The sequence below is a fragment of the Monodelphis domestica genome, chromosome 7 (genome assembly GCF_027887165.1).
Source record: "Monodelphis domestica isolate mMonDom1 chromosome 7, mMonDom1.pri, whole genome shotgun sequence".
Classification (NCBI taxonomy): Eukaryota; Metazoa; Chordata; class Mammalia; order Didelphimorphia; family Didelphidae; genus Monodelphis; species Monodelphis domestica.
The window spans coordinates 222,137,325-222,151,317 of record NC_077233.1 but is presented as its reverse complement, the minus strand read 5'-3'; the positions used below and the strand labels follow the sequence as shown (position 1 = coordinate 222,151,317).

The following is a 13,993-nucleotide window of genomic DNA, read 5'->3' as shown; positions in this document are numbered from 1 at the left end:
ATAAAACAGAAATCTGAAGAGGTAGATTAGGGTAGAGCTTTGGATTCGGCAGTCTTCTTCATCAGAGTGTTAGGTGATGTGAAGTTATAACATTAGATGAAATCACCGAGGTTAAGAATGTAGAAAGAAGTAGAGTGGGACCACCAGCAAAATCTTGGAGAATATCCTGATTAAGGAAGAGCCAGTAAAAGAGAAAGAATAATCATCAAAAAAGTAGGAAGAGGGGGCAGCTGGGTAGCTCAGTGGATTGAGAGCCAGGCCTAGAGATAGGAGGTCCTAGGTTTCAAATCTGGCCTCAAACACTTCGCAGCTGGGCAAGTCACTTGATCCCCATTGCCTAGCCCTTACCACTCTTCTGCCTTGGAGCCAGTACACAATATTGACTCCAAGACAGAAGGTAAGGGTTTAAAAAAAAAAAAGGTAAGAAGAATGTGTGCTGTGTCTGTGGTTGTAAATACTTTATCTCCATCAATTTTGGATGCTACTCTTTCAGAAAATCCTGTATGTATAAATTCATATTCATAAACTTATCAACTAAAAGATTGTTATTGATTGACCTTATGGGAAGGTTATCATAAAATTCCGTTAGTGAATTCCTAAAGCACAGATATAAAATGAATTATATTTACATAAATAGAATTACAGAGAAATTTTCAGAATTCTGTTGTATACAACATATGCCTTTTTTTTTTTAAGAAAAAAATTTCATTTTTTAATCTTTTATTTGTACCTAGAAATATTTTCCTTCTGGGTAAATTTGCATGCTTTGGATTTTTTTTTTTTAAGAAATAATTCAGAGTCTTTTCGTTGCATCTGTGTTTAAAACTGAAATGAAGAGGTATCTTTACATTGTTTTTAAAAAAAGCACTGAATTCAGAAGTAGAAAATCAAGCAAATTCTGATTTTGCTGCTAACCACCTGTGTGATCTTGGCATAATTACTTTACCTCTGGGCTTCAGTTTCCACATCTGCAAAATAATTTTAATATTTATATTAGCTCTTGATCTTAAAGCTTGATATATTCCTCTCTATTCCCACTTAATGAAATATTACCACATAGTTTTTTCCCTGATGTTACTTCCAGTAAGAGTTTTCTGCTTTTCCAAGATGAACTCTTACATGTATTGGAAAAACTGTTTCTTTTTTAGAATTGCTTTGACGATATTTAAATGAACAGATAATTTGATGTAGTTTGAATTAACCTTATAAATCCACAAAACTCTTGCGTAAATTTTTTTTACTAGGTAGATACCCAGATCAGAGAAACTATCAAACTTATGTTTTCTGGTGATCAGCAAGATGGTTCTCTTGAATGGCTGTTACAGTGGCTTTCTTCCAAATTTGTAAGCAAAGGTGACTTGCAAATTTTATTACGGGACTTAGAGCTACAGATTCTAAAGAATATTACACACCATATGTCCATGACAAAAGAAATTCCAAGTTCTGAAACAGTGGTAAATGCTGTCAACAGTCTGGGGATTTCTGGCATAACAGAAGCGGTAAGTAAGAAAGTAACTGTAAATGCTATAGTTATGTAATGAAGCTGATTTGTCTTAAGGAAAATTTTAGTATTAGCTATTTTTACCAAACTATTTGGTCCCTAGGTATAAGGGGAATGTTTTGAAAGAGCTTATTTTTTTTGTCAATGAGGTGCTGTGGCTCACTTGTTTTTAAGTTATATGCACATATCCCAATAGCATGGAGCAACTAACTACCTTTTTTATGACAGCATGTTTGGAAGTTCTTTCTTGATGCACTTAGAGTTACCTAATATGAAGATACCAACTTTTTAAAATATGCATTTTTTAAAATGGCCAGTCTGTTGATTTGTTTTATTTTTCTGTATATATTTAATAAAGAAAGTACTTCTGCTCAAAGGGGGCTTGAAGGTGGGTTAGTCAGGACATTTTTAAGTGCACAGAAATTAAGATACTTATTCCTTATTTGTCTTATTTAAAGAAATTCCCAAACTAAAAAAAAAAAACAAATGTTTCTTTTCTATTACCTCCTTTTTTCCCATGTACTAGCAAGCACATGCTATTGTTAATAATGCTCTGAAGCTGTATTCCCAAGACAAAACGGGGATGGTAGACTTTGCTTTAGAATCTGGAGGTAAGTAAAATCATGTTCACATCAAAAACTGATATTATATTCAGTGCTAAGGCCAAAAGTCATTCGATTTGTCCTTGAAATGATGAAAACCCTAATTAATGTTTTAATAAGAGTTTTTTCATATAGCTCTAAATTCAGGATTTATATAATCAAATTTTCTTAAAGAATGACAAATTGTATCTTTTTAAAAATTAGAATTATAAGTTTACTTATGCAGTTATAAAACCATTACCACAAAAATTCACTGTACCATAATAGAGTCTAAGCCTTGGCTAATCATATATTACAACTATATTCTCTTAATAGACTACTAGTCTAACAAATGCCAAGCACATATAGTTTGGGAAGTTGCAGTAGGAACATAGTATGGTAGAACTATGTATCACTATGAAATTCACTACCAAAAAATTCCTTATTGTTTGCTATAAGGGACTTGAATTTGTTCTTTGTGGACAGTACCTATGATGTTGATAACTGACATTTATGTAGCCTTTAAGATTTGCAAAGCATTTTTCAGATATCATTTCATTAGATTCTCACAACAAACCTGTGAGGTAGGAAGTACAAATATTGCACATACTTTCATATATTCCCAATATAACAGGTACTCAGTTAATGGTTGCTGACAGACCATGCTAGGAACAAAATATGAAACACAGTATAGTGCATATTTCTAAGAACTTAAAATTTCACTGGCAAAATATGCAATAATAAATAAATGGCAATAGGCAAATATCAATAAAGTAAAACATAGCTGCCAAATGAACTGTATGTTGATAAGTAGGAATCCGTGTGAAGAGAGGACTGATTGTAAACTGTTAATATTATTGTAGGTCGTTCTTAGAAAGACTTTACTGAAATAGGTGAAATTTGAGATGGGATCTATTTAGATGGGTAGAGAGAAGAGGAAAGGATATTTTACATAAGGAGAACAGTGTTCAGAAGCCATAAGCAAAGCCTGTTTAGGGGACAGCAGGATGAGCAGCCTAGGTAGAAGGAAGCATTAGATGAGCAAATCATGAGGCTTATATATAAAAAAAACATGTGTGTGTATTGTCCATGATTTTTTTAATGTTATTTCATAATCCCTACATTATTTTAACAACAAAGATTTGACTTAGAGTGCTTAAAAACAATTCAGATTACTAAATGAATGAATATTATTTATGGCATCACAGAATGAGCATGCTATTGCTTAGTTTTGAAGGAATGGACCCTAACAGAAACTCAACAGTTTAATCTAAGTTGATTCTATTGTGATATTTTTATTGAGCCAAAGAGAATAGCAAGACAAACACCCTTAAATCCATTTTCCAAAAGTCATCAGATTGGCTCCAAATTTTCTAAAAACCTCTTGTCACATCCATGGTAATATAGTAATTTAATAATTCAAAACTTTGGAACTTTCATCAGTATGGGTATGCTCTCCATCAATACAAATTATAGCCCTTCTGTAATATCACAGACAGTATTTAAAAGATGATACGGTTGAAAAAATTATCACTCATCAGCCATTTTGATGATGACTATCTCTGATCCTGGGCTACTCCTTAGATAATAGATATGTAACAGCTTGTCACTGATAACTGGCTTTTTTTTTTTTAATTTTATAGTATTTTATTTGATCATTTCCATGCATTTTTCATTAAAGACAAAGATCATTTTCTTTTCCTCCCTCCCACCCCCCGTGGCCGACGTGTGATTCCACTGGTATCATATGTGTTCTTGACTTGAACCCATTGCCATGTTGTTAGTATTTGCATCAGAGTGTTCGCTCCGAGTCTTTCCTCTGTCATGTCCCCTCAGCCATTGTAGTCAGGCAGTTGCTTTTCCTTGGTGTTTCTACTCCCTCAGTTTGTCCTCTGCTTTTGGATAGTGTTTTTTTCTCCTTGATCCCTGCAGATTGTGCAGGGACATTACACCACCACTAATGGAGAAGTCCATTACGTTCGATGATACCACAGTGTGTTTGTCTCTGTGTACAATGTTCTCCTGGTTCTGCTCCTCTCGCTCTGCATCACTTCCTGGAGGTTGTTCCAGTTCACATGGAAATCCTCCACTTTATTATTCCTTTGAGCACAATAGTATTCCATCACCAACATATACCACAATTTGTTCAGCCATTCCCCAATTGATGGGCATCCCCTCATTTTCCAGTTTTTGGCCACCACAAAGAGTGCAGCTATGAATATTTTTGTACAAGTCTTTTTGTCCCTTGATAACTGGCTTTTAAGAAGTGATTTAATATCTTTACTTACCTCACAGGTTTTTTTGAGGATCAAATGAGATAATACTAATATCCTTATTTTATAGTTCAAGGAACTAAAACTCAACAAGATTATGTGACCATGAAACAAGTCCTTAACAACTAAGTCAGAGGAGAGAGTCAATGTCCAGTCTCTCCTAACTCCATGTTTGGTACTATTTTCATTAGGCCACCTTGTCTCTTTCCCCAGAGACTGCCTTGTAATAAGTTCTGTGACACTGATTTATTGAAGTTAAAAATATGAGGTAGACATTAGGAAAAGATTAATATAAAACTTTATACATTTCTTAATTAATGTACCACACATGATATGGTAAAAAAAAAAAGATTTGTTATTCTTTTACACTGCTTAACAGATTTATGTGTGTCTATATACATATTTATATATGCAGGTATATCTATGAATATGCTGATACTTGATTAAATTTGGTGTCCTTGATTTTCTTCTGTAAGAGGTTGAAGATCACATAATGTTTCAGATTCTGGGAAGACCAGGTTCATTAGAGATCAGCTAGTTATTTTGTTGATAAGAAATTGATGGAAGGGCCAGGATTCAGATGCAAATCTTTTAACTCAAATACTCTGTTATTGTACTGTGTTCCATCAGATGGTCAGGAATTTATACTTGACTCTAGTTCATTTAGGCATACAACATTCCTTAGACTAGCTTTCCTCCCAGTTAATTCAAATAATAAAATATTTACTGCTAAAATCACTTTAAGGTAATGTGAAATTTAAGATTCTTAAGATTCCTAAGACTAGGACTTTATATTGCTTCTCAATGGTCAAATATGATACTGAAACACAATCACTTTGTTTTTAAGGTGGTAGCATTCTGAGTACTCGCTGTTCTGAAACATATGAAACCAAAACTGCATTAATTAGTTTGTTCGGGATTCCTTTGTGGTATTTCTCACAGTCTCCTCGAGTTGTAATTCAGGTGAGTGAATTTTGTCTACAATACGGTATTGTTTTCTGCAATCATGTTCCAACTTAGACATCCAAATATAATTAAGATAAAATGTCAATTAAGGCACTTTCCCCACAGATCAGTTGACATCTTTTTTATGAATTGCACTAAATCTAATAAGTAGATGGGAATTGGAGACTTGTATATTAGAACTAAAAGATTGTGTCTTGGAAATTTTATTTCATAGCACTGTCCAATAGAAAGGATAACTTCCAGTCCAGTTTTATATAGGTAGTTTTAGATCTTTGTTTGTATTTACCAGCTTTGTTTATATTATTTTATAAGGTTGTTTTAAGTGAACTAATTTTGAAAATTCTATCAGAAGATGTTAACTTGTTAAACATATCCTTTATACTATAATACTGAATACATTCTAGTAGTAGTCACATTTCAGAAAGAAATAGAATCCTATTAATCCCCAAAGGAGATGTCTGGTGGCCAATATGAGGATTTGTTTTGCTTGACTATGCATATCTATTGCAAAGGTTTTGTTTTTATTTATTTTCAGTGACGAGTGGGGATGGAAGGAAGAAGGTGGTTAGGAATCGAATTGCTCCTTCCTTCTCCCCACTTCTAATTCTCAAAAATAGAAAGAAAGGAACGATCATTGAAGTATTTTTTTTTAAATGTATAGACTAGAATCAAAGACAAGCAGGATAACTTTGGAAGTTACATGTTTAAATTATTAACTAATTAAAAAGAAAAGTGAGCTCTTTAATGTATAATCTTTGCTCTAGTCTACAATTTGTATCTGTAGAAATGCTCATTTTATTTGATATTTATGTCCTGAATAAACTTTTTTTTTAAAAAGAATGTCCACATTATTTGTAGGGTAGGAATTCCTTCTTTATATAGAAGTCTACCTAATAGAATTCTCAACCTAAGGAATTCATTATGATGTTAATTTACCCGTGACACCTAACTGATACTATATATTGGGCCCAATACTGATATCAATGGGGTATCTGGCTCCTACTATTCTTTCAAAGAACCACATATTGTTAGAGGGTAGAAAGTATCCTCTTTTTTTTTTTTTTGGACTGGATCTGAGCTTCTCATAAGGAAACTCTTGCTTTTCAACCTCAGATCTTGAGTGGAATTCCTTGGGAGCACTAAGAGATCATTCAATCCAATACTTTTATTTTCAACAGTTGAGTGAAACCAAGAGAAGGGAAATATATAGCCCAAGTTTAAAAAAGCTGTATGGCAATCAAAGAGCCAAGACTCACATCTGGGTCTTCAGTGTTGAGATTCAAACTCCAGCAACATGAAGGATTTCACAATCTCCCAAACTCTTCAGATGATATTTTGGTTTGCCAGCAATGCTTAGTAGAGCTATTAGCTTCTAACCTATGAGAGAAGTGACCAATTGGCAAAAAGCTCCCATTTTCCTATTTCTCGGATGGATCTGAGGAGAGTATACCTTTCTTACAGAACCTAGGATTTAACATTTCATTCTTTAGTTTTAGGTTTTCTCTTCTTTCATGGTAACATTGCACAGATATTATTAGGTTCACAGAATGATGATTTAGAAAGAGGCTGAAAATTCAAGTGACAAGAAATAGTCCCCTTATCCCATTCACTTCCCAATTCCTTTCTCCCCCTCCCAGAAAAACAAAATTCCAAGTTTGAAGACAAGTTGTTTTGACACTGAATACTTTGACAAATTGTCAGGATTTTTCTACTTTTTCAAAGGGAAAAATAGAGACATATGGGAGACTAGGCAGTAAAATAATACCAGACAATAAAATATCTAGATAATATAATAATTCTAGTTACTTTTTCCCCACCCCTTTTTAATATTTTTAGACATATTATGAGGATATCAATAATACATATTAATCATTTGAGTGTTTTAATTTCTTTGTTAATATGCCATTTAAAAGATTTGGAACAGCATGTGATATTTTTTTAAATAATAAAGACTGCCAAAAGTATTATAATTGTGAGAACCTCAGAGGCCATCTCATTTCAATCCCCTTCCTTTTTACAGACAAGGAAAATTGACCTACCTAAAATATTAAAATATTTTCACATTTGCCACTTTTAAACTTCTCCATTAAATGGATAGTGTTGATACTAATGTGGATCTTTAAAATTTTTTTTTTCTCATTGATATTGAGCAAATAAAATATAGTAAAATAAAATATAGTTGGTGGCAAAAATAGGTTTTCAACAAGTTAGCTGATTTATATTTTTTTACTAGCCAGTTTTGTAATGACTTTTTACCAAAGGAAATGAAGTTCTGATCTGAATCTATTGTATTAACATTTATATTGGTCCTTTTGAATAGTAAGAAAGAATCCCACTTACATTTGATAAACTGCATTTATTTTGGGAGTTGTAAAACTTGTTTTAAAGTTTTGAATTGTCAATATTTTGTTTCCTAGCCTGATATTTATCCAGGAAACTGCTGGGCATTTAAAGGATCTCAAGGATACCTTGTTGTGAGATTATCAATGATGATCCATCCAACAGCTTTTACAATAGAACATATACCAAAGACACTTTCACCAACAGGGAACATCACTAGTGCTCCTAAAGATTTCTCAGTCTATGTAAGTATATTTCTTTGTCAATGTTTATAGGTAAAATAGTTTCTTTGTGGAAGGTTTACACATAACAGAAGCTGGAGAGATTGAAAGTTACCCAAGTGACATCTAATTTAGAAATAAATGGTTTCTTATTTGGAATGTAGAGAATATTTTCCTTTAGAAATAATTGTAAATTTTGGTTAAGAAAGCATGCCATCCACAAAGACCATTAACTCAAAATGTAGCAGATGTATACATAGCATTGAACTTTTGAACTATAGAACTTCACCATTTCATTTAATAGTGTTTCCTAGGGGAAATGCAGAGTACCAACTTGAATTACAAGGAGCACATTTATAATAGTTTTATGATTTTGTTTTGGTTTGGTTTGGGTTTTTTGCTGGTACTGTTGTTCAGTTTTCAGTTGTATCCTATTTTTTTGTGATCCCATTTGGGGTTTTCTTGGCAAAGATACTAGAGTAGTTTGCTATTTCATTCTCTAACTCATTTGACAGATGAGGAAACTGAGGCAAACATAGTGAAGTGATTTGCCCAGGATCATACACCTAGTGTGTATGATCATATACCTAGTGAGTTTTGAATCTGGATTTGAAATCAGAAAGATGAGTCTTCCTGACTCAAGGCCTGGCATTCTGTTCGCTGTACCACCTAGCTGCCATTGTTGATAATAGCCAAGTTTAAGAGCATGTGCCTCAAGTTCCCTCACTTTTTTCTTTTTTGATAATTATCACAGCCAAAACTTGTAAGGAGGTGTACTAATAGATACATAAGGAGAGAAAAATAATATTCATCTACTTTTTACAGAAAAAGCAAATGTGGGTGTGCCTAGAAACTTGGGGGCAGAAGTGAGGCCTATAGCAGGGATTCCTAACTTACTTTTTTTTGTCATGGACCCTATTGACAGTATGGTAAAGCCTATGAGCCCTTTCTTGGAGTAATATTTTTAAATGAATAAAACAAAATGCAGAACATTACAAAGGAAACCAATTTTATTGAAAGTTTTTAATATACCCCAGGACTCTTGAAAGAAGAGAATAGAGGGATTTGAGTAGGGAGGTATATGGACCCTTCCTAGACCAGATCTTTAGGAAGGAAATGCAGCTTATGGGATTTTATTCTCTTCATTTCCCCAAACCACATCAGACTTTGCCCTGAACTGACTTTAGGATAAAATATAATGGCAAGAAAGGAAGAGTGTAAAAACTAGGAATTCCTGGGGAAAATGTACATATATAGTGGCTATCAACAGATTGAATTCTTCATATTTGAGTAAAAATAAACATAAATGTAAGCAACATTAGAGCATTCTGTCTTTTCTTTCTTTTTATTTTTTAAATCCTTACTTTTAGTAGTATCAGTTTCAAGCAGAAGAGTGATAAAGAGCTAGGCAATTGGGGTTAAGTGACTTTGCCCAGGGTGACACAGCTTCCAGGATGTGTCAGGTCCTTTGGACTTCATGTGTGGAGCTCTAGTGTGATACAGCAGCCCCACATTATAATACTTTCATCAGAAGATAAATAATGTGTCAAAAAGAAAAAAATGTTTGCTTCTCTATTTATGGTGTGCTATAAAGATCAAGTTGTTAAAGAGAATTTTATGATTGATTTGATCACAAAATACTTTTAATATCATCTTGTCCAGATCCCTCACTTTGCAGATAAGGAAATTGAGTCCCAGAGAAGTGAGGTGACATGCCCCAAATCATGTGCAATGAAGAGCTAAAATTTGTAATTTAAATACAGGTCATCAGACTCCTAATCCAGATAAAGATCAATATTTCTGGCACTTGAATAAACCTTTAAAAAGTATTCTTGTGTCAGCTTCTGATGGCCTGAATAAGATATGACTTATTGAATAGTTATTTTTTGATTTTTTTTTTAATAGAAACTTAATTTTTTTGAAAAAACTAGCCAGCTGAATGCTTTTATTTAACTACTCTATCTTCTTGGTTATAGGGTTTAGATAATGAATATCAAGAAGAAGGAATGCTTCTAGGACAGTTTGTTTACAATCAAGAAGGAGAATCACTTCAGATGTTTCATGCAATGGTAAGGGCATCCATGTTTACTAAAGGGCACAAGTTTACTAAAGCTTGAAACTGCACTAACAAACACATTTAGGATACCCCATAAGTATGCTAAATGTCAATGATTTTTAGGTGATATCTCTCTATGTATTCCCAAAATAAGGGTATTTGACTGTTTATAAACACCAGTCTCAAGAAATAGCCTGAAAACTACTACTGAATATGTTTGGAACTTTCCACTTTGAAAAAATTCTATTTTAATACATTTTGGCAATGTACTCTGAATCGATTCAATTGATACTATAAGTGGGTGGCTAATAACCAAACTTATTTGCTTTCGTTATTTTGGGTATCCTCCCTATTTTGTCATTGATGTAGGGGATAGTCTAATAGTGCATACTGATATCAACTCTGCAACTTGTAGGTTTAGACATTTTCGGAAGACTGTTGAGAGGGTAAGTGATTTACCATAAGGTCACACAGCCAGGATGAATCAAGAGGTAACTTGGATTTTCTCAACACTGAAACCAAATCTCCATTCTCTAGACTAAAGGCTTCAAACACAAGGCCAGCAACCATCCCCAGTGGAGCCAACACAATTTAAATGTGTTTTGGAAATATTTATTAACAAAATAAAAATGTAATTAAACATAACATTTTAAAACTATGACAGGATACAGCCCATAGGGATCCTTAGGTACCCTTCAGTGGCTGCAATGGTTGTTGGAGTTAACACCACAGATCTGTATACTATGCTGCTTCTTAGGGACCTGAAGTATTTTATCTAGTAGTAATTTTCTTTAGATTATTGATTGACTCAGTTGTAAGGCAGTTGACTTTTTAAATATAAAAATATTCTGACTTGACTGCAAGAATCATAAGCTTTTACCCTGGAGTTCCTTCAGCCTAACTCCTGATATTTGAAGTAATCCCTTCCTTTGTTTAACATTAAACATGTCTCAGAGTCCACATGAAAGCAGTGGAATTGATTGTGTGTGTGTGTGTGTGTGTGTGTGTGTGTGTGTGTGTGTGTGTGATTTCTTTTTATTTTTAAACTCTTACCTTCCATCGTAGAATCAATACTATGTATTGGTTCCAAGGCAGAAGAGCAGTAAGGGCTAGGCACTGGGGGCTAAGTGACTTGCCCATGGTCACACAGCTAGGAAGTGTCTGAGGCCAGATTTGAACCTAGATCTCCAATTTCTAGGCCTGGCTCTCAATCCACTGAGTTACACAGCTAGAACATGTCTGAGGCCACATTTAAACCTAGGTCCTCTTGTCCAGGCCTGGTACTCTATCCTTTGTGGAACCTAGTTGCCCTGTTGTTGCATATTTTGAAAGAGCTAAGTAAAGGACAAAAAGACAATTTTATATATGTGTGTGTGTATTATTGATTCAGGAACTCCTTATAGCAGTGATGGCAAACCTATGGCACAGGTGCCAAAGATTATACTGAGTGCTCTCTATGGGCAAATCCCATTCCATTCTCCTCCTCCTTCCCCTTCCCCCCCTTCCCCCAGTTTGTTATTAGAAAAGGCTGAAGGACTCAAGTGGAGCTGCTCCTTTCCCCCTCTCCACTGTGCCCGATGACATTTTCACATTCCCCACCCCTCTGCCCAGCAACCTAGTGGGTAAGGTGGGTGGCTCACAGACTGAAGAGCTGTACCCATCCCCTTCTCTATAATCCCTGAGGACATTCCTCACTTTACCCACCCCTCTGCCCAGCAGCTGAATGGGAGTGCTTTCTTCTCCCCTGTGTGTGGGATGGAGGGGGCATGGCATGAGGTCACTGGAGGGGGACTGGCATGGCACTCAGTCTGGGGTTGGAGGTGGAGTCTTGTACTCTGTCTCTAAAAGGTTCACTCACCATCACCACCTTATAGTAATTCATGTCAAGAAAACCTCTCCTTTTCATCTTGGCTGATGTAGAAATTCAGGCTCAGAGAAATTCCAACAGCTTTTTAGCTCAAAAGTTTCAGGGCCTAGGATTCAAACCTGTGTTTCTTATTATCAAGATAAATAATTGATGGATTTGTGTGTGTTTGTTAAAAATATAAAATAATGCATATTTTTTGGTTTTCTTTTTTAAGAAGAGCCCTGGAAAAGCTTTCCAGATTGTGGAACTTCGGATTTTATCTAATTGGGGCCATCCTGAATACACATGTCTCTATCGCTTCAGAGTACATGGAGAACCCATCAAGTAAAAATACCCTCTACATTATTTTTCTTGTACATTTTTGTATATACCAAACAACCTGAAACACTGGAATCCCTTGTGGATGAGGGCATGTTCTACCACAGGATAAAATTATCCTTTGTAATAAACTTCACAAGACTGCCAGCAAGACAACATATATTCAACTGATAAAATATTCTGATACTCAGCTTACCATTGACAACTTTATTATACAAATGGTCACGCTGAGAAACTGCATGCTGAATACTCTGGTTCACAAAGATCAGTTTAACAAAACAGGTGATGTCTCTTGTACCCAATTTGAATTGTATTGTTAACTAAACCATTTCCTTTTGTTTTTCAACTTCAGAATCTATTTTAACATAAAATTCATCTATACACTTTTATTTACCTGGCACTAGGAACAAGGCAAATAGACATTAAAATATTTTAAATGTTCCTTAAGATTTTAGTCTCAATTCTTTGCTTTTTTTTTCACTAGATTTTTGATGACTTTTTTTGATATATGTATTTCATCTATTAAATCTTATACTTATTACTGTCAGGGAAAAATGATGCAACCAAAATGTCTAATTTTTTATCAGCAACTTAAACTCCTATTCTTCAGGATTAGTGAGTACTTGCCTTAACCCAGACACAGGATGTTACTTTACTTTGCCATATTTAGGGTTGGGGTGGGAAGGAGGAATGGGACACAGACTGAGGAGGAATACCTTTCAAATTTATTTTCTGGCTTGCTCTTATTCTTGATCCAGCTTTTCAAAGTGGTTAGTCTGTCTCCTAATACTAATTGAGCAAAATAAAGAATTTTATTTCATAAGTGTATTGAAAGGTCTTAGTTTTAAGAATGAACTGGATCTAAAATGACAACTCAAATCTCAGGTCTGAATGATGTTTATTACAATTAAATTAATTGGGTTAGTCTGGGTCATGCACTAAAAAGATAAATTTAAGATCTGAGAAAAGTAGAATACTTTGGTTTTGAATTCTGCTTAAGAACCAATGCTGATATGTTAACAGTTGTATTTTTAATCCACTGGTCACATTTTATTGAAAGTATATTAACTAAAGTAGAGGCAGGTTCAGCTGTCATTATTATATTTTAAGGCCATTGTTTTTCTCTACAAGAGCATTTTTACTGGATATAACTGGGGTTTGCATTATATTATACAACTGCATGTAGCATTCCTGCTTGACTGATCCTTAGGGGCTTATTTGATTGTGATTAACATTTAATATTTTAAACATTTTATTGGAAAGTCTTTATAAATGAATTTTCTGCAATTTACATGATCTATACCAATAGTTTACCTTAATTTGTCTATTTGGGGGGGGTCAGAACAGTTTTGGGTGTTATCATAAATGTTGTATTTTCAGAAAAGGCTTAAAATGATGGTGCTGACTGGTTTCCTGAATAGAGTTTTATGTATATTGCACAACAGTCCTCAAATGTATTTTAGAAACTCCATAAATTAGCATTTGTTCACTATTTTAAAAAATGGAACTAATGCCTACAGAGAAGTTGGATAAAATATGTACAGGTATTTCATATATTATAGGTTAAATATATAAATCAAAATTATCCTGTGTAAATTAAATTTGGGGCTTGGGATGGGAATATTTTGAATACTAATTTATTTTTAAAGATGCAAGATAGGACTTTGTGCAATGTATTTTTGTAAATGCTTTTCAAGATATTTGTCTTTGGTAGTGTTTCTTTTGCTGCCTCCAAATTCACAAGATACTATTGAGATGTTTAAATAAAGAGTTTTTAATTTTTAAAAGTGCATGTAATATTTCAAATTAATAATAAACAGTTTATTTCTTTTCTCAGTTTATGCAGTTTCTGCCACAAAATGTGGGGTCT

At 34.0% G+C, this 13,993-nt stretch overlaps 1 protein-coding gene across 36 annotated transcripts in view; it reads left to right on the top strand.

Annotated features, from left to right (window-relative positions):
- Window positions 1-13,959, top strand: part of SUN1 (Sad1 and UNC84 domain containing 1) — a 73,554-nt gene extending 59,595 nt beyond the window's left edge. For 27 of the 36 annotated variants that reach the window (XM_007498302.3, XM_056804332.1, XM_056804325.1 and 24 more), the window contains 6 exons: window positions 1,245-1,499; window positions 2,028-2,112; window positions 5,203-5,318; window positions 7,739-7,906; window positions 9,859-9,951; window positions 12,020-13,959. In XM_007498302.3, coding sequence (XP_007498364.2) covers window positions 1,245-1,499; window positions 2,028-2,112; window positions 5,203-5,318; window positions 7,739-7,906; window positions 9,859-9,951; window positions 12,020-12,133 — 831 coding nt within the window. In that variant the 3' untranslated portion in view covers window positions 12,134-13,959. The remainder of the gene's footprint in view (window positions 1-1,244; window positions 1,500-2,027; window positions 2,113-5,202; window positions 5,319-7,738; window positions 7,907-9,858; window positions 9,952-12,019) is intronic. The other 9 variants (XM_056804326.1, XM_056804320.1, XM_007498291.3 and 6 more) reach the window with 1 other exon arrangement.
- The last annotated feature ends 34 nt before the right edge of the window (window positions 13,960-13,993 follow it).